Raw genomic sequence first — 20,066 nt, forward strand, 5'->3', positions numbered from 1 at the left:
GTATTGGCTGTCTGTTATTATACCGTGTATATCAAAGAAAGAAACGAGTCTGTCCAAAATAACACCCTCAAAAATTTTAGATAGCGTTGTTAGCACGGAGATAGGGCGGTAATTTGATGGGTTTTCTGGATCACCGCTCTTGAATATGGGAGTGACTTTTGCAACTTTTAACTTTTTTGGGAAGACACCAGTGCTCAAGGTAAGGTTTATTATATATGCTAGAACTTCGGAGATAAACGGTGCAATTGACTTTATCTCAGACGGCCCGATGTCATCAATTCCTGCTGCGACGTTTAGTTTAGGCTTTCTTATTAGTGATTCTACCTCCATAGAATCAGTAGGCCTTAAAAAAATTGACTCGGAAATACACAGTTGCAGCACTTCGATGCATTTTTACCACTCGCACTATCGACCTTTGGTTACACATTCAACTCGTCGAGCACGTTTCGCCATAATCGATAGGAGTAGGCAAGGTGAGTACAGCAGGCATATAAATTTTTATCACTCGTGATAAAGCAAGTTTCCAAGAAAGTCTCTTCTTACATTACGTAGAAAATCGTAACAATCACATTATTGAAAAAGCGGAACTATAGGCTAGGTTAATCTTGACATGGCATTGTTAAAGCTGTTATTGTAGGTATTTACCAAAACATTTAACCAGTGGGAATCCAGTAAGCTTGATTCGGCTGAGATGAGAAAATTTATTCGATGCTTGCAGTGCGAACACAAGAACACGGTGCCGCTCCGAGTTGGTCGGTACAAAAACGAAAAAATAAGCGGTGATTCGTGCGGGCATACGAAACGTATGTTCACTAACGTGTCTAGCACAGTGTAATACAAAAATAAAAAGCAGAAAGAAAGAACCGAAATAATAACGTCACCTTAAACCCCCCGCCCCCCCCCTTCCCCCGACAAGACGGTCGATCGTAGGTTCTGAAACTTTGGCTGGGAACCTCGCGCGTCATGGTTTTTCAGCATATAGTAACGGTAGCAACAGCTTATGAAGCACGGGGGGGAATTTTGTCACAATAACCACCACGCACCCAACCCAGAGAGGGGTTATGTTGTTCCGCAGCTCAGAGAAACCCAATGGCACAGCTACAATTTAGCCCAGCTGTTAAATTACAAGCGGTACTCGGCTACGGTGAACTGTAGCAATGCATTTTTCTTCGCCAGCCAATCGGCTAGGCTAGAGCGTGACTTCGCAGTGGATGCGGACAGGGATTCAAAAAATTTTTGGCTCCTAACAAAATCATCTCGACAGCGCATATGTTGTTGCTGAGCAGTTCAAAAGCTGGGCAGGTGAATCACAAAATTTATTTGGGACAGCTCCTTTGCTGCCAGCGCGACGAAGAGGTGTGTAGTGGATGTGGCGCCAGCACGTCCTCGACGTAAGAGACGTCAGAGGCCCCGAAGGCCATGGCCCTGCTTCAGAGGATACGAAACAAAATAACGTGACCCGGCCGTCGAGGGGTAATAATGCCCATGGTAAGCGCCACCTGCACTGTGCTCCCCGAGTTGGGGACATTTACGACACGTCTCGTAACTTTGCTCCGTAGCCGTGGCCATCGGTTGTATGACGCGGTAAGGACAGCGAAACGCTACGCCTGATAACGGAATAGCGTAGTAATGCCGCCGATTAAATCATTTGACAAGCTCCAACTCTATCAGCGCAGTAATGAAAAAAAGCAAGTTTCTTTGCTGTTTTTCCTCTTGAATTTGACCATGTGACGCACTAGCTACTAGGAGGAGTCTCGACAAATTCCATGCGTTGGGTTCCTTGTTATAGAGTAGCTTGTACTGAAATCTTGTGTTGCTTTTTCGCCGAATGAATAAACTCCTCGTGAATTTTAGAACGTGAAATACGGGACGTTATTTTGATTGCGTAGCACTTAAGCGTCAGCTGCGGTGGTTTCGCGGCGTCGCCGGTCTCGTAACCGAGCAAACGAAGGGAACACCAAAGACAGAACAAAAATGCAGGAGGAAAGTGTGGCGAAAGTGCGAAGGGGAAGTATCCCGAGGTGGCGCGAGACGCTCTTTGGCGTGTGTTGCATTATGGAAAGAGAAAGGAGGAGCTGACTTAGGCGATAACCGCCTGGCTCAATCAAGACTTGAGTCCAGGAAGAGCCTGTACAGAAAATAGGATGAGCAGAGAAGACGATAAAGATGGAGAAGAACAAAGATGATGGCTCACAAGCCGCGAAGCACCAACAGCACTGCCAGCCTCATACCCGGTCCGTGAGTCCCGTGGGCGACGCGCTACGAGATAGCCGAGAGAACGAAGACGCCCCCGAGTGAGAGCCCGCAAAAAAGCGAAGAATAAAAAGTATGACAAAAGTGTGATGTGAGGGCAGTATGTCTAGAGGCCGAGCCACAGAAGTCCACGCAACACGCGCTGCATGATGCACGTAGTACAACAGCCCTTCGACGTCTTCCGCGTTGCGTGGCTCATCCGAACCGCGTGATACTTGTGCGGGAGGTTGAAACACGGTTTACAACAACATGCTTGGCGGCGTCGACGGGCTCCGAGATAACGGCACAGTAGCGTGCGCCGCCGTGCGTTCGCTGATCACGACATCACTTCCTGAGACTCAGCAGCTACGCGCCGTGACCGGAAAGACTGCAGTTCGCGCTGCGCATGAATTACGCTTTAGGTGGTACAGTAATCGTCAGCCATTTTTTATGCTTAGTTATCGGGTACTTGGAAACAACCATAACTATTTTTTCGCTAGGAAAGAGTCTTAAACCGTGCGGCATGCGAAGCTCCGCCTGTTGAAACTTAAAGGGGACTTCACGGCGCCGATGGCGCTACAATGTTTTACTGTATATGTCAACGGCGATGGCAGCCGTCATTTGCAGGCTCTTTCACAAAATCACGTGACTTCACCGCAGGCTGAAGTTGCCAATGTGTGACGAACATGTTCCCGCCAACTGTTAATATTACGTAACGGCTTGTCAGCCAGTCAAAGATACTGCGTGGCCTACAATCTATGAAGTTGTTCAATAGCAAAAACAGGTCTCCGTTGGCATGACTGTTGCATTTCATGTAGTTTTTAAAGTGCCGGTAAAAAAATACGCACCCCCAGTCGCGAAAAACAAGGCTAACTGTTGCCAGGAAGCGCCGTGAGATGTCAAAATGACGAAAGCGCACACAGTCATTGTGTCAGACGGAAGCACATTACAAAACGGAAAGCCAATCAGAGAAAGCTTCCGGCGAAGTAACAGAGATTTCACAAAGTTGGCCGCCTCTGTTGGCCGCCCCAAAGTTGGCCGCCCCAAGGCCGCCTCTGCCGCGTAACGGCATCTCCGCTCTTTCCCGCCCACCTCTCACGCTTTCCCGCTCCTCTCTCGCTCCTCCAGGTATTAACACTGCAGTAAAAGTTTGCGGTATTCATTTCAATTTTCCCGGATTCGCACTGCTACGACGGTGTTTATTACGGCCTTTTGTGAGCACAAGGGTGCGATCAGTTTTTTTATGTTTGGTAAAAATATTGCCTTTAGCGCGTTTCTGTAAAGTTGCGTTGTCTATTTCTAATTTAAATAATTTAACACAAGCAGTATTCCCGATGCACTATTATTTTGCCTCCGATAGTTCTAATGTTTACTTTTTGATGATTTTATTTTATTGTAGCGTTTAACACGCCGATGTGACCCAGGCGATGAGGCCGCCCATAGTGGAGGGCTCCGGAATAATTTCGACCACCTAGGGATCGCCGAAATATCGCGCCAAATGTCGCATACACGGGAGTTTTTTTAAATGCAGAGCATTTCTTTAACTCACGATGTCACCCGGCGTTTGCGTGCCTCAGCGTCCGCAACAGCCGTTCCAGGTGCGCCCTCTCCCCCACTCCTCTCCCGCATCACGCTACCCTCCTCGCTCTCAACAACAGGTCTGCACCCCTCCCCCTACACTATATAAAAAAATAATATTTACCGGCGCCTGGTTTCGATCCCACGACCCTGCGGGCGGAACGCAAGGTACATGGTGCTCTACCCACTGCGCCACAAAGCCGACACAGGATGGAACGCTACGAACGCGCCTTATATCCTTTACTCATTCAAACTACGTCAAGAAGCTGCTGATACAACGCATTCACTACCTGTGGGCGGAACGCGAGGTACATGGTGCTCTTCCCACTGCGCCACAAAGCCGACACAGAATGGAAGGCTACGAACGCGCCTTATATCCTTGACTCATTCAAACTACGTCAAGAAGCTGCTGATACAACGCATTCACTACCTGTGGGCGGAACGCGAGGTACATGGTGCTCTTCCCACTGCGCCACAAAACCGACACAGAATGAAAGGCTACGAACGCGCCTTATATCCTTGACTCATTCAAACTACGTCAAGAAGCTGCTGATACAACGCATTCACTACCACCAACTCCCCAAACACTAAACGTTAACGCAATACACCCACCCCCTATGCGACGCATTTACTCGAGTCCCCCTCGCGGGGAGATGGGCCCTTTTTTCTTTTCGCCTCTACCAGAAAGGTGGCCGCCGCGGCCGGGAGTCGAACCCGCGTTCTCGTGCTCGTATTGTTTCCTTTTAGGGCCGACGCCCCTTCGGGGCTGCGGCTGTTGGCGTCTCCTGTCGTTAAAGTCGTCGTAATCGTCGTCGTAATCGTCTTCTCAAGTAGTCACGGTACTAAAACACCGGGACACTCGTTTACGCCTCGCGCTTGAGCGTTTCGTAACGCCTACTAAAAGAACACCGGAACACCCGTTCACGCCTCGCGGTAGAGAGCTCGATGCTTCAAAGTCAAGGGACATTTACAACAAAGCTGTATACCTGTACCCCCCAAAAGTTTCATCTTCGTTGGCAAAAACACCAAGGCACGAAGAATACACTTTATACACTGCATGCTTCGCCCCTCCGCAGGTTTCACCTTAGTGGAGATGGCCCGGGATTTTTTTTTTTTTTTGCTCTACAATGTTGACGGCATGAAGTGTTCTCCCTGATTTAGCAGTTGGGAAATTGTTTTGCCTATAAAAAATCCTCTTGTTCTAGACTAAAGTTTTTTAGTTCTCACTGCGCAGCTGAATCGAGGAACAGACAGACAGACAGACAGACAGACAGACAGACAGACAGACAGACAGACAGACAGACAGACAGACAGACAGACAGACAGAGCACAATGTTAATGCTCTCAGGGCGATAGAGTGCCAAATACAAAATTCGTACTTCTCACCTTTTCTGAAATGCAGAAGAGTTTTGCAATGCTCTTTTTGTTCCGGCTGCTCTTCGGCCGTACAAAAATCGGCTATTCTCCTCAGCGCCAGGGACACCTGGAAAACAAATGAACACCAAAAGTATACTTAAACGGACGTTCAGTAATTTCGGGAAGTGTGAAAAGCAAGTTGCCGAACCGGAACCGAACCGATATTTTCCCCGAAACTGAACCCGAACCCGACCCGTTGTTTTTTTAGCACGCTTAACCCGAACCGGAACTGAACCGTGGAAATGAACAAGAGTTACCGGTTCATGTAAAAACGGTTCGACCATTCGATGTTATTCGCACAGTTTCCATATTTATGTTTCATAAGCTTCGTGATCATCTACGGAATTGATTGATCCAACGGGATCAATCACTTTCAAGGCCCTCCGCATTCGTGGTGGAAACTCCAGGGAAAAAACGCGCACCCATCTTGAAATCTTATGTTTCTGCTCTCAACATACGCTCTCAACAATATCACACTCTCGGCTGCGTGCACGCGGTATGCAAGCTATACGCTTCGCGCTTCCAGGTACATGTCTCGCTAAGACTATACGAGCATCCCACATCAAGACACAATGAACAACAAAATAACCGAAGAATATATTTCTGACAATTATCTTGCGAAATAGCTTAGTTTTGTATGTAGCACAAAAAGAAGAAAGTTTAAGGTTCAATTTTTTCAACCCGTTATACTAGCATCGACTGGTCTAAACTTGCATCGACTGGTCGGTGCTAAACCTAAACATGGAGCCCTCCCACTGCTCTGAATCAGGCAATTGCAGACCGCTAGAGGAGCCTCGAGCCTCAAGGGGAACTCGGGGCACCCATGCAAAATGTGGCCTAGACCTGCCCATTCGGCATTACACAAGGAGTATTCGGGTCGGAAAGCTGCTGGAGGATTGCTATAGGTGTTACAAAATATACTGGTATGGAGCTGCCTCCTGGTGACTTGCTGAATTTTGCAGCGACCTATCGGGTGGAGAATATTTAGGACTCTCAAGGCAATAGTGCATAGCGATCTCACGGTACACTTTCATGCGTTCTCTGGCCCATCTGATAGAGAAGAACACACACGTGTAATAAAAAAAATGTGGATAGAAGGGAAGGCCACCTGATTGCTGCACCGCACAACAGCGACCCACGGAATAAAAGTGCCTCATCGTTGCACTTTATAAATCCTCGGGACGGAGATGGATAATCGGTGCTTACAAGTATGACATAAAACTGCTTACATTACTTTTATTAAAGTATCGTTCCACCAATTTCCTTCTGTATACAGGTGAAGCCAACTCTATAGCGGCTGAAAAGAATGTTTACGCCAGGGTGTCGAACCGGAGCCGGAACCGAACCGAAAACCGGAACCGAACCTGAATTTTTGCCCGGAACCGGAACTTAACAGGAACCCTATTTTTTCGGCCATTTTGGAACCCGAACCGGAACGAATCGAAGGAACCGTTCCGAACCGGTTCCGGGGCCTGAAAATGTTTTCCATTTCGGTATCTCACTTTGAGTCTGAGGATATTTTTATAACTCGCCAGACAGCACCACGAAATATTTTGCATAGTCTGCAGTTTCAAGGTCCATCAGGTTCTCTTTTTATTAGTACCCTCATTTTAGTGTAAAGTTGTCCGTATATACTATCAGTTTGCGTTAGGTACTGCCCATGTCCCCAATAATCTTTTACATTTAGAATAACATAAGTTAAAACGGATATTCTGAGGCAACGTATCATGGAATATTCTTTATGATTTCTATCTGCATGATGTTTAAAATTGCGTAAAGTTTTCAATGCGTTGCTAATTGGAATGCATCCCTGTTCGCTTGTGAAGACCTTCAGGGACACCATCAAGAATAAATCCATATCTTCCACTTATTGTACTTTGAATGGGCAGTTATATAAAAACAGCACTGACACAAGAACCATCACAGTTCTCTACGTCACCGTCAATTTTTTTTGTGACGTGCGGTCGTGTATTTGGTGTCATTTTGTCCTCTGAGAGAACATGAGAATTGAAAAAAATTTGGGGGACTTCGCATTTCCACTTTTAAAGTAGATCTAATAGCATTTTCATGTGATCTTGAATCTGCTCAACCTTAAAATTAAGGGGCGCATAGATTAAAATGATTAAGGCGGATTAGCGGGTAGGCTCGGGTGGTTTAGTGAGATGCGTTATTGAGCAAATGTAAATTAGTCGGACTGGTGTGTTGATTAATTCTTATTAGAGGAATTAGTGGGTCAGTTAAGGTGGAATAGAGGGTCTGACCAAACCTAATAGCTTTGGGGTACTTGGCGTTTGGAAATTTTGCAGCGTTGTCCTTCTCGACCAAACAGGAAATTTAGTTACGCACAAAATAGCCGAAAAGGTATGTGACGACCACGTGAATGCTATAAAAGGTCTTTCTTTATGCACGTATTGCGGTGTTATGTTGCTTCTAGTGTAAGGTTGACATCTCGAACTGAAGTTAATAACTAATGGCCTAATGCATATTTCATATTCATCAAAGGGTTTTCAAAACGTGTATACACAGTATGATCAAAGATGAGTCGACAGTTTTTTATAAAAATTACTGGCTTAAATGGCGTGATAACCACCTCTACAGTAAGATTATGCAATAAGGCGGACACAGTATGATGTGGTGACTGTTGATGTGGGCGGCTTCATTAACTAAAATTGATTAATCACTTTTTAGTGTCTTCTGTAACAAGGCATGTTTGTATTGGAAAGATAGACGGAATCGTGTTTCTACGCAGTTTCATTTGGCAGAATTTTCCTAGCGCATCCGTACTCCGAGATATCGAGCTGAAGTTTAGTTGCCATTTGCATGATAACACATGCAGCATTGTCTGCACCGGCGCAAAGCTCCTCCCTTTTGTGACGTGCCTTTTGTGTACAGTGTTTAGTGCGACAACAGGGTGGATGCATAGGCATAAACTTTACGCATACGACTGTCAGAATCTTGCGCGCCATTCTGAAGCCAAAGCGCCGTTTAACTGTTAAGTGAGCTTTACTTACAAGGTTTTGGTGACGCTGGAACCGGTAATTGATGCTAATACTTAATGGCCAAACTTCCGTTTTGTTATTACTGAAGTAGAGCACGTTACCTGACTGAAAAACCTGATAGCTTGACCGCAGTCATTCATGGTCAGGTCTGTCATGTAGAGTAGCGCTACGCAGGAGAACGAAAGCGCTGGAGTCAGCGCAATGTCGGGCTGCAGTCGGGGAAGAGTCGAGAACAGGATGATCATGAGCTGTAAGAAACAAATGAACCCGGATTTCACCAATGCAGCTCGAGTGCGAGTATTCTGTATCAATTTAACACTACTCTTGTGTGCAAAACACCCAACAACAACAACAAAACGCAGTTCTTAGGAAGGCAATAACGCTATGGATTAAATGTTTGATCCTCACCAAAACACCAAAACAAAACACCTCACCATTTTCATTCCGCAAGTTGAAGAACGTCTCATAAATGCAAAGGTACTATTATGATCAATATGAAAGGGAACACAGGAACGCGTGGCAAACAGCCTCGAAACCGACTCGGAGCAATACCCGGATGGCGCTGTGAAAAACAAAGGGGGAAAGGAGGGCGCCCTTCCACTAACTGCTGGCACTCCCACCCCGCTGGTATTTCTACAAAGTAGCAGTCTACGTCATTTCGCCGATAATATCTTATCCACGGAAAAGAATTTCGCAACGAGGCTCAATCTCGAATTACTAATAATTCAGACAACAAACAACACAACCTACAGATCAGCTGGCACTCTAAACCACGTGTACTCCCGAAGATTACGCAATGCGCACGACGCTACCTAGTAGCCTGCTGCTAAGCCACCAATTCATTGTGAACAAGGGATCCGTACGGATCCGGAAGCGTCACTTTTGTTGCAACATTAGTCAGTGTCCTGCTTTTTGTACAAATGCCTTTGCCTTACCAGACGGCATTCAGTCGAACTCTCGATAACGTGCTACCAGTGCATCAACTGCGACGACCTCTGGTCCTGGCAGCGGAAAGCACATACCCAGGTGCATGCCGAAGCTGACCAGCACACGCGAATTTGTGCGTTTGTGCATGCGGTGATTGAGAATGCGGCATGCACCAACCACTGAGCTGGTGGAGCTGTAGATGGAGTCCAGGATTCCGTCCAGCAGATTGATCCGGCGCAGCCACTTGAGCTCCGTCTCTCGGGCACAGAGGACGTTTTTCTGCATGGCGTCTTCCCAGGCGTACATTTTCACGACACGAATGGCCGAGAGCAAGTCAGCGGTGGCTCTGAGGCGCCCTTCCCTAGCTCGCATGGCCTGCGTCTTTGTCAAAAAGAAAATGGAAAGAACTGCAGCATCTTTATGCACAATTCACCGTCGTGCGTCGACAGCTTTTTCTACAAAATGTAGCACTTTCGCCTTCTTTATTGCTTTCGGGAATGAGTATCTTCACGGCAAAGTTGATGTGGTCGAAATATTTGAATTCAGGTACTGTGCAATCCATTTGTTACCACTTTCAAGCAGAGAAAAGTCGTCTTTCTTGATTAATGCCGCCATTTGGTTAAAGTGGGTGATCATGAGAAATATAAGGTTGTACAGACAAGCTCTAACTGTACATCGCGAAGTGAATAGATACCAATGCAGACACACTCTACCAAACAAAAATACATTTGTAACATCCTATAGCATGCCCTCATGTCTGATATCAATTTGGCCTAGTTATGCTGGAACACTTAACGTGACCCATTCAAGCTTAGCAAGGAGAACAGAAAAAAGGAGAAAGTACACAGGATTAGCGCTCGTCCTGCGAACCAACACCTTTTTTGCCTCGTTTTCAGTGAACTCGTTGAATTTGTTCACCCCAAACAGACCGTAGTGTTTTAAACACGTGAGGTGCTTCAATTGGGAGCCAACAACGAACTTAGATTACCTTCCCATCAAATGCACTAGCCAAGCGTGACCCTCCGTCAAAAAACCTAAACACTCCCTTCAAAATATGGTTTCCTTTCTCGGCATTTAAACTGGGCTTCTCGCTCACCCTTCATTCGGGAAAGGGGAAGGAGGGAAGGGGGGAAAGAGACTGTGTTGAGCCAATTTGCTGGGCGCGAACTACAAATTAACACGCCATGAACTACATGCTGTCCTCGGATATCGCGGGGCACGTTTCAGGGGCGCAGCCTGCTGCAGCCTGCCGCAGGGCTGGAGCCTTCGCCTGCACAAGAACCACTGCTGAGACTGTCCGGCTGTTCGTGGAGCTACGCCCTAAAGGCAATTCTGGGACCATGGACATATCGCATCACACTCCCTCCCAATGGTTGGAACGTCCTTGTATGCCGCGAAATATGGGGCGTGAGCTCTCAACTGGGCCATAAATGACTGAAGGATGCACCGTCGCAGTGATAGTAAATCATTGGGCAGATCCTTCCCTTGGGACCATTGAATCGCAACTGATTTCTGCGCAAATTGCATTAACACAATTATTGAGTGCGTAAGAAAAAGATTATCGAAGGAAGAAAGACAGGTGACGAGAGAAAAACGATCATACCAAGGCTGGCATTGCCGGTCAAGCAGTCCTAGCGATCACAAAGTCAGTGTTGTACACGTTTCTCTAAAACAGAAATGAAAGCTCGTTCCTCGTTCTTTCCCGGTTTTGAAACGAGTTCGTTACAAGTTCCTTTATTTTGAAAGGAACGTGTTCCAATTCCACTTCGAACATTGGAGCGTGTTGTCATATTAACGTTACATTTTATTCACAAATTAAAATATGGTGTCTGGTACTCCTGAGGCGAAATAAAATGAGAAATTTAAAACTCACATTGAACTACGTAGATTATACTGTCACGAAGCCAAGGACGACGCAGTTGTCTTGCAGGAGAAACAAGTTTATTGGAGCGAACTTGTGCTCCCCTAACAACTCAAAAGAATACAGAGGCGGCGAGGCAGCGGTCAACAAAGTGACTTGCGTCAGCGAGCGTCGCAGAATCGAATGCTCCGGCGTCCGGACTGCAGGCTTTTTATCTTTCGGCGCGCGTGGTTCTCGAAACGTCGATTCACATCGAGAACATAGTAGATCCAAGAAGATTATTCTGGGCTGTTCACGTTAGATCGGAATGCTCTCCCTATCACGACAGATAACACATGCGGCACAGAAAGAAAGAATGGAACACGCGCTTCCCTTGGCGCAGAGATAACACAGACCGGCGCAGCCGGGCGGTAAAAGCAAAACACAAATAAACAAACCCAATGTATGGTTCGCGGCATTACCCCCCCTCTAAGAGTGCATCGACCCGATGCTAACATAAGCGACAGTCCGAAAATAAAAATAAAATTCGTTATCGTCCGTAGAAAGGTTTTAAGCGAACCACGTGAACGACTTCGGGCCGCGTGCGTCGTCGTGATGTTCCGGAATCACCATCGGGGATCACCTCGTAGGTAAGTTGGCCGACACGTCGTAGAATCTGGTAGGGTCCGAAATACCGTCGCAGGAGCTTCTCACTGAGTCCGCGTCGTCGGATGGGAGTCCAAACCCAAACACGATCCCCTGGTTGGTACTCGGCGTCTCGGCGTCGGAGGTTGTAGCGGCCCGCATCCACCAGCTGCTGGTCCGTTATACGAACTCGAGCGAGCTTGCGGGCCTCCTCCGCACGTTGAAGATATCCGTGGACGTCGGCGTTGAGGTCGTCGTCTTCCACGTGCGGAAGCATGGCGTCGAGCATCGTAGTTGGCCTTCTACCGTAGACAAGCTCGAACGGCGTCAGCTGCGTCGTCTCCTGGATAGCCGTGTTGTACGCAAACGTGACATACGGGAGCACTTCGTCCCAAGTCTTATGTTCAACGTCAACGTACATTGACAGCATATCTGCGATTGTCTTGTTCAGACGTTCTGTTAGTCCGTTCGTTTGGGGGTGGTACGCCGTCGTTCTTCGGTGATCCGTGTTGCTGTAGCGTAATACTCCTTGCATCAGCTCCGCAGTAAATGCCGTTCCGCGGTCGGTGATTAGGACTTCCGGGGCTCCATGTCGCAGCACAACTTGGCTTATAAAGAACTTTGCCACTTCTTGTGCAGTCCCCCTCGGGAGAGCGCGGTCTCTGCGTAGCGCGTCATGTAGTCTGTCGCTACGACAATCCACTTGTTCTGTGATCGTGACGTAGGGAACGGGCCTAAAAGGTCCATTCCAATCTGTTGAAATGGTCTCGATGGGACGGCGATCGGTTGCAGAAGTCCGGCGGGTCTTGTCGGCGGCGTTTTTCGTCGCTGGCAGTCACGGCAGCTCCGGACGTAGTGGGTGACGTCAGAGGTAAGGCCGGGCCAGTAGTACCTCGCCTTGATTTTTCCAATAGTGCGCGCTGTGCCGAGATGTCCGGAAGACGGGTCGTCGTGGCACGCTTCCAAAATTTCGTCACGAAGGTCCGCGGGGATGACGAGAAGGTAATTCGCTCTTGTTCCGGGGCTGAAATTCTTCTTCACGAGAACGGAGTTTCTCAGGCTGAATGCTGGTAGGCTGCGTTTGAAGGTCCTAGGAACGGCAACGTTGCATCCCTCGAGGTACTCGATTATGACACGTAAGTCGGGGTCGGCACGCTGCTGGGCGGCTAGGTCGCTCTCCGTCACGATCCCGAAGAACGCGCTGTCTTCATCAGAGTCTTGTGGTGGTGGGTCGACGGGGGCGCGGGACAGGCAGTCGGCGTCGGAGTGTTTCCTGCCGGATTTATAAACGACTGTAACGTCGAACTCCTGCAGGCGTAAGCTCCACCGCCCAAGACGGCCAGAGGGGTCCTTCAAATTGGCGAGCCAACACAGCGCATGGTGGTCTGTTACAACCTTGAATGGCCGTCCATACACGTATGGGCGAAATTTTGAAATCGCCCATATAATAGCCAGGCACTCTTTCTCAGAGGCAGAATAGTTTTTCTCCTCCTTCGACAGACCACGGCTGGCATAGGCGATCACCCTTTCGCAGCCGCTTTGCTTTTGGACAAGGACGGCACCCAAGCCTATATCACTGGCGTCCGTGTGCATTTCCGTTTCGGCATTTTCGTCGAAATGAGCGAGCACGGGCGGTCTTTGCAGGCGTTTTTGCAGCTCGCAGAATGCTTTTTCTTGGTCGTTTTCCCAGCTGAAAGGGGTGCTATCTTTCGTCAAGCGCGTGAGTGGCTCTGCAATGCGTGCGAAGTTTGCGACGAAGCGCCGGTAGTATGCGCACAGCCCGAGAAATCTTCGCACGCCCTTCTTGTCTTTCGGCCTTGGGAAGTTCGCAATGGCTGAAGTTTTTGCCGGGTCAGGTAGGACTCCCGCGGCGTTGACGACGTGGCCCAAGAACTTGAGTTCACCGTATGCGAAACGGCACTTTTCAGGCTTCAGCGTCAACCCCGACGTACGAATGGCCTCGAGTACAGACTCCAACCTTGCAAGGTGTTCGTCGAAAGTCCGGGCGAATACCACTACGTCGTCGAGGTATACGAGGCAGGTGTGCCACTTAAGGCCAGCTAGCACAGTGTCCATGACTCTTTGAAACGTCGCTGGTGCTGTGCACAGCCCAAACGGCATCACCTTGAACTCGTATAGGCCGTCTGGGGTTATAAATGCAGTCTTCTCTCGGTCTCTCTCGTCCACTTCAATTTGCCAGTAGCCGGTCTTCAGGTCCATCGATGAGAAGTACTTCGCGTGGCAGAGGTGGTCGAGGGCGTCGTCGATTCGGGGGAGGGGGTACACGTCCTTTTTCGTGATTTTGTTCAGTCGCCGGTAGTCAACACAAAACCTTAACGTGCCGTCTTTTTTCTTTACGAGTACGACGGGCGCAGCCCAGGGGCTTTTCGAGGGCTGTATAATGTCGTCGCTGAGCATGTCGTCGACTTGAGTCCGGATGGCTTCCCGTTCGTGTGAAGAGACGCGGTACGGTGACTGTCGGGTGGGTCGGGCTCCATCTTCGGTTATTATCCGGTGCTTCGCTAGAGGGGTCTGACGTAGTTTTGCGCTCGACGAAAAACATTCGCTATAGCGACGCAGCAAAGCCAATAACTTGTTCCGTTGTTCTTGCGGTAGCGCCGGATTCACGTCGAAAGGCTGCGGGAGCTTGAAGGTTTCTACGGGTGTGCTTTCAAAGTCGGTGACCGCGATCACGTCACTTGCTTCTTGCGCTTCTTCGAGGAATGCAATTGCCGCGCCCTTGTTTAAATGCTGGTACTCCTCGGTGAAATTCGTAACCAAAATGTGGGATTGGTGTTCCTTGAAGCGCGCAATGCCTCTTGCGACCGACACACCACGGTTGAGAAGCACCCTTTGATCGGTGTCTACGATAGCGTCGACGTCAGGAGCAGCATCTTCACAGTAGACTGCGACCATCAAGCTTGCGCGGGGTGGCAGGGTGACGTGATCATCGGCGATCCTTACAGCTGCACGGTGTTCGGGGTTCGATTCCGGCGTCACGGAGTGGTCGGAGGAAAAAGTTATCGACTTCGTCTGCAGATCGATTATTGCGCCGTTGTCCGTCAAAAAGTCCATTCCGAGAATTACGTCGCGGGAGCAGTTGGGCAAAACGACGAACACCGCAGGGTACGTCGTGCCGTCTATGGTGACGCGCGATGTGCACGTTCCACTTGGCGTCACGAGGTGGCCTCCTGCTGTGCGTATGTGCGGACCGTCCCATCTGGTCATAACTTTCTTCAGTTTAGACGCAAATGCTCCGCTCATTACCGAATAGTCAGCTCCCGTGTCTACGAGGGCGACTACGTCAAAGCCGTCGATGGACACCTTGACGTCAGATGCAGTCTTCCTCGAGTTCCGGGTTCGTCGGGGCGTCGTATCTCTGCTTGTACGTGTTGACGATCGGGCACTGTGCGTCGTCGTTGTCATCGTCTTCTCAGCGGACGTGTCGGTCCGGTCGGGTGCGCGTCGCGGCGTATAGCTGTCGTCGTGTACGGGAGTCTCGTCAGGTCTGGGTCGGATCGTCGGGATGAGGGCATGTTGTGAGTCACTGTCTTCCGCGAGTCGTTGCGTCGTTGGAGGGTTTTCATTTTTCCGCGATCGTGCAACTTTACCTCCAGAAGTTGCTGCTTTTAGTTTCCCCCGCGTGGGCTGGGGGACCTTCCACGTGAGAACTCAGCACTGCCACGGCGGTTCGGCGACTGGTATGGGTAGGGTGACGGTGAACGGTTGAAGCGGGCTGGTCCTCGGTTGGTGTTGGAGAGGTATTCTTCGATCTCCGATGGGCGCTGGCCAGTTAGGGGGCGGGGTGCGTCGACGGAGAACCCTCGCAAACCGAGCCTCCTGTAGGGGCAGCGACGGTAGACGTGGTCGGCCTCTCCGCAGTGGTAGCACAGCGGACGATTGTCGGACGTTCGCCACACGTCGGTCTTCCTTGGGGCAGGGGGTTGCGCCGCAGGTGGTCGGGCCGGCGAGAGGGGACGACGGTACGGAGCCTCGTGACGATAGGGTGCAGGTGGGCGAGGGCGATGTACAGCAGCCGCGTAGGTCATGGCTTGCGGCTCGCGAGGTGCTACTGGCGTCGTTGAAGTTCCCAGCGCTTGCTGCACTTCTTCTCTAATGACGTCGGTAAGAGAAGCGACTTGTGGTTGCAGCGGCGTCGGGAGCAGTTTCCGCAGCTCCTCCCTCACTATTTCGCGGATAGTGTCGCGTAGTGAGTCGGAGTTGATAGCGCTGGCACCAAGCGTCTCCGAAACCAGCGCATTGATTGGGCGGTCGTACTGCCTCGTTCGGATTTCGAGCGTCTTCTCCATTTCGGCGGCCTCAGACGCGAATTCGGACACGGTCTTGGGGGGGTTGCGAACAAGGCACGCGAAGAGCTCTTGCTTCACACCTCGCATCAGAAACCGTAGTTTCTTTTCTTCCGTCATTCCTGGGTCCGCACGGCGGAAAAGTCGCTTCATTTCCTCGACGAAGATTACGACTCCTTCGTTCGGGTGTTGCGTTCGAGTTTCCAGTAAAATCGCAGCTCGTTCTTTTCTCACCACGATCGTGAAGGTCTTAAGGAACTCGCTTTTGAATTGCGTCCAGTCGGTCAAGGCGCTCTCGTGGTTTTCAAACCAAGTTCGGGCTGCATCCTCCAAGTAAAAGAAAACATGCCGGAAGGTTTCTTCATCGTCCCACCTGTTGAAGATCCGCACGCGCTCCAGCTTCTCCAACCATTCCTCTGGATCTTCAGCGGGGGCTCCCCGGAACGATGGCGGTTCCCGGGGCTGCTGCAGCATGATTGGCGACGTTGTTTCTTGTACCATGGTGTTGGTTGCAGCGTTCCTTCTCTTGGGCCCTTCTGGCATCAAACCGAACTCGGGTGGTAAACCTTGCAGGCGGAGGCTGGCTCTTGTTGGACTGGCTTGGCGGCTTCCCGAGGTTGCAGTGGGCATGAAGGGTGCTACCCAGCACCTCCACCAGATGTCACGAAGCCAAGGACGACGCAGTTGTCTTGCAGGAGAAACAAGTTTATTGGAGCGAACTTGTGCTCCCCTAACAACTCAAAAGAATACAGAGGCGGCGAAGCAGCGGTCAACAAAGTGACTTGCGTCAGCGAGCGTCGCAGAATCGAATGCTCCGGCGTCCGCACTGCAGGCTTTTTATCTTTCGGCGCGCGTGGTTCTCGAAACGTCGATTCACATCGAGAACATAGTAGATCCAAGAAGATTATTCTGGGCTGTTCACGTTAGATCGGAATGCTCTCCCTATCACGACAGATAACACATGCGGCACAGAAAGAAAGAATGGAACACGCGCTTCCCTTGGCGCAGAGATAACACAGACCGGCGCAGCCGGGCGGTAAAAGCAAAACACAAATAAACAAACCCAATGTATGGTTCGCGGCAATACGAACATGAACACCACCGGCAGCAGATGAAGATGAAAAGAATAAAAAAATATTCCTCAACGATCTTTTTCAGGAGAACCGGACAAACTTTAGACATGTCCAACTACGGTTTTGGTGCTCGAGTATTATAAGTGCAAAACATATGGAACTTTCCACTTTGGTCTTACAAATGCGTAGTAAGGTACTGTGCTTCAGATCTTCGAATAGAAAGTTTCCCAATGAGGAACATTATTTTTTTTTGAATAAGAACCCGCGTCGAAAAGAACAATACATTCGCGTTTATTGTCATTGAACCCGAACGAAATTAGCTATAATTGACATTCACTTTGGCCATGCGGGCCTACATGGCGAAAAAATGCCGTTCGATATTGATAGCAGTGGCGAATAAAGAAGTCGCAGAATGAAAGATAACAACGTAAAGGCGTCCACAATATCTTTAACCTTTTGATGTTTTAAAACAAAACGAAGTTTCCTTCTAAATAAGAAGTGGCCCTCTATTTTAAGTGACATTCACATCACAAGCCGAGGCAAGTAAGTACTTTAGACAGACGTGTTGTTGGGCGGGTGTGTGCACATTATTAAAAGATGTAAGCTGCGCTAAGGAAGACACAACACAGAGAGAAGTACACAAGGGCAGGTGCAGTCTTGCAACTAACTATTATTCCACTCAAAAAGACACATAAATACAGACGGGAATATCATTGGACACCCGCAAAAACGAAAAAAGAAAAAAATTACGCCCACCTCCCCTCGCGGGAACCCTGGTGTGATGTGACGCTGAGGGAGGTTCGAGCGCAAGCGGACAGCAACCGTCGACCGAAAGGCCGCCGGAGACCGGCACACAGGTTATATGCGCAGCGCGCCCGAAGCAGAGGAGACCGCGGAGAGGGAGTGTGCCGCGGCTATGACGCAACACAATCGAACACAATCCACTTTAATCCAATCCAATCCAAATCCAATTCAATCCAAGTCAAGCCAAGCCAAGCCAAGCCAAGCCAATCGAATCCAATCCAATGCCCCTCGCGAGAGAGTGTTCGCTATCGGAGAGGAGAGGGGGAGTGTGGCTGCGGACAACAATGGACGCACGCGGACAACGGACGCACGCGGACAACAACGGACGCACGCAGGAAGGACAGGGCCACCGACAAGAGATGCTCTGAGCGTCACGTCTAAAAAAATCTACAAAACTTGTGGTGAGGCGCCGCTTTTTGTTAAGCAGCTCCGAACGCCGGCCGCCAACCTTTGGGCGGCCTTTCTTAGGTATTGTTCATATGGGACGAGACGAAATTATGCCCAACAATGACAAAATCCATGTTCTTTGTCAAGACGACGAATGGAATACAACAGAACCTCGACTCGCGTCGACCCATTCCCGCCGGATCGGCGACAGACCGCGCCGTGACGAACTGCGCGCGTACTCTGCAACTTCGAGCAGTAAAAACATCCCGAGACACCGCGGCGCGCCCACAGCCATTGATAGCCGGTGACACTTAAAGTGACCTCACAGAGAGCGCACCTCCTCCCGACAACAAGGCACTCCCGCCTCGGGGGCACTGATGCGGTAATTACCCCTGACAATGTACAGATACCGTGGTTTCACAAGGGACCTGCAGCGCCGCTCGGACTTACCCTTTTACTTGCCAATGTTCCAAAATTGGAACACACAAAACTTGATTTTGTGTTTCCTTCCCAATATACCAAAGTTCTATATTTTTGTTTTCGCATACTCACTGATGTTTGTGGAAAACATTACAATTTTATTTTTGTTAACGGCCCATTTAGGGGCTTTGGAAGGCATATTTTGTGTTTCTTCACCACCACATGATTGTTGCAAAATTTTGCTGGAAAATGTAATGTTGCAATTGGCAAAACAGAACCAAAATATCTCCAGATAGTTACCGATTACTCTGTGAGTATTATAGAAATTATAAAGACACTCTAGCTTTCTGTTTCGAGAGTTTCGTGCGAATGTTTCTTTTTTGGAACATTGGCGTTTCATTGAGCCAGAAACACGGAGACCGACCACCGCACTTCGCGTTCTTTTTTGTTCTTGTTTTCACGTGTTAGTGGCGCCCTGTAGCTTGAATGCTACCTTTCCTGGCTTTCCTTGGCATTATTTTATGATCCCCGCACGGGGCACCTTGAGTATTCATGGTGACGGTGTTGGCGACACCGCGGACCCCGAGCCCCCAACATAAACTGTAACCTACCGTGGTGATGTGTTTAAAGGTGAAGGGTAGAAGCCTCAAACGGTGGCCGTCGGAGCCCAGGTCAAGCTCCGGCGGATGGGCTCCCTGTCTGTCTACCAGGCAGGGAGCTCCGGGACCTCTCAGGCTATCAGGGTAAGGTTTGAGAAGAAAGTACCCCCGTCCCCTGCTTCTATTACATGCCATATGGTAAATCGTAAAACCCCCCCCCCAAACATGATCGGACCTTGAAAAGGGTCCGCACCGAAGAATCTTTTCCACCTCTTCCTGCCATCAACTCACCGAAACCTGACAACTACCCACGTTTTTTGATAGTTGAATCGGTTGACAAATCCAAGCCTCTTTCCTCACAATCTGTATTCCTTGTATCCAAGTTTCTTGACTCTATCGTAGGCAACACATACAATGCTAAAAAACTAAGAACTGGCGAGGTCCTAGTTGAGGTTAACTCACCCAAGCAAGCCACAACTCTCATGAGCCAAACCCGCATGGCAGACCTGGATATCCGAGTCACACCCCACCGCAGCCTCAACAGCTCCCAGGGTGTGATTCTGAGCCAGACCTCCTAACCGAGACAGAGACCGATCTGCTCGAAGGCCTAAAAGATCAAGGCGTGACAGCAGTAAGGCGCATCGTCATTAGGAGAGATAAAAAAGAAATAGCCACCAAACATCTGATTCTGACTTTCGACCGTTGCACACTGCCCGAGCATATCAACGCAGGTTTCATCCGTTGTTCTGTCCGGCCATACATCCCGAAACCGCGGCGCTGTTTCAAGTGCCAGAGGTTCGTGCATGGTACAAACTCCTGTCGTGGCAGAACAACATGTG

At 49.4% G+C, this 20,066-nt stretch overlaps 1 protein-coding gene across 1 annotated transcript in view; it reads right to left on the reverse strand.

The window, feature by feature from the left end:
* The window catches only part of LOC144176017 (ATP-binding cassette sub-family C member 2-like), a 320,694-nt gene that overhangs the window by 71,081 nt on the left and 229,547 nt on the right, over positions 1-20,066 (reverse strand). Inside the window, exons 11-13 of the mRNA XM_077705121.1 lie at positions 9,330-9,533; positions 8,327-8,473; positions 5,197-5,293 (exon numbers count right to left, since the gene is read on the reverse strand). Of these exons, the coding sequence (XP_077561247.1) occupies positions 5,197-5,293; positions 8,327-8,473; positions 9,330-9,533 (448 nt within the window). The remainder of the gene's footprint in view (positions 1-5,196; positions 5,294-8,326; positions 8,474-9,329; positions 9,534-20,066) is intronic.

This window comes from Haemaphysalis longicornis, unplaced genomic scaffold (assembly GCF_048455015.1).
Source record: "Haemaphysalis longicornis isolate Haplotype H1 unplaced genomic scaffold, Haemaphysalis longicornis Haplotype H1 scaffold_3, whole genome shotgun sequence".
Lineage (NCBI taxonomy): Eukaryota > Metazoa > Arthropoda > Arachnida > Ixodida > Ixodidae > Haemaphysalis > Haemaphysalis longicornis.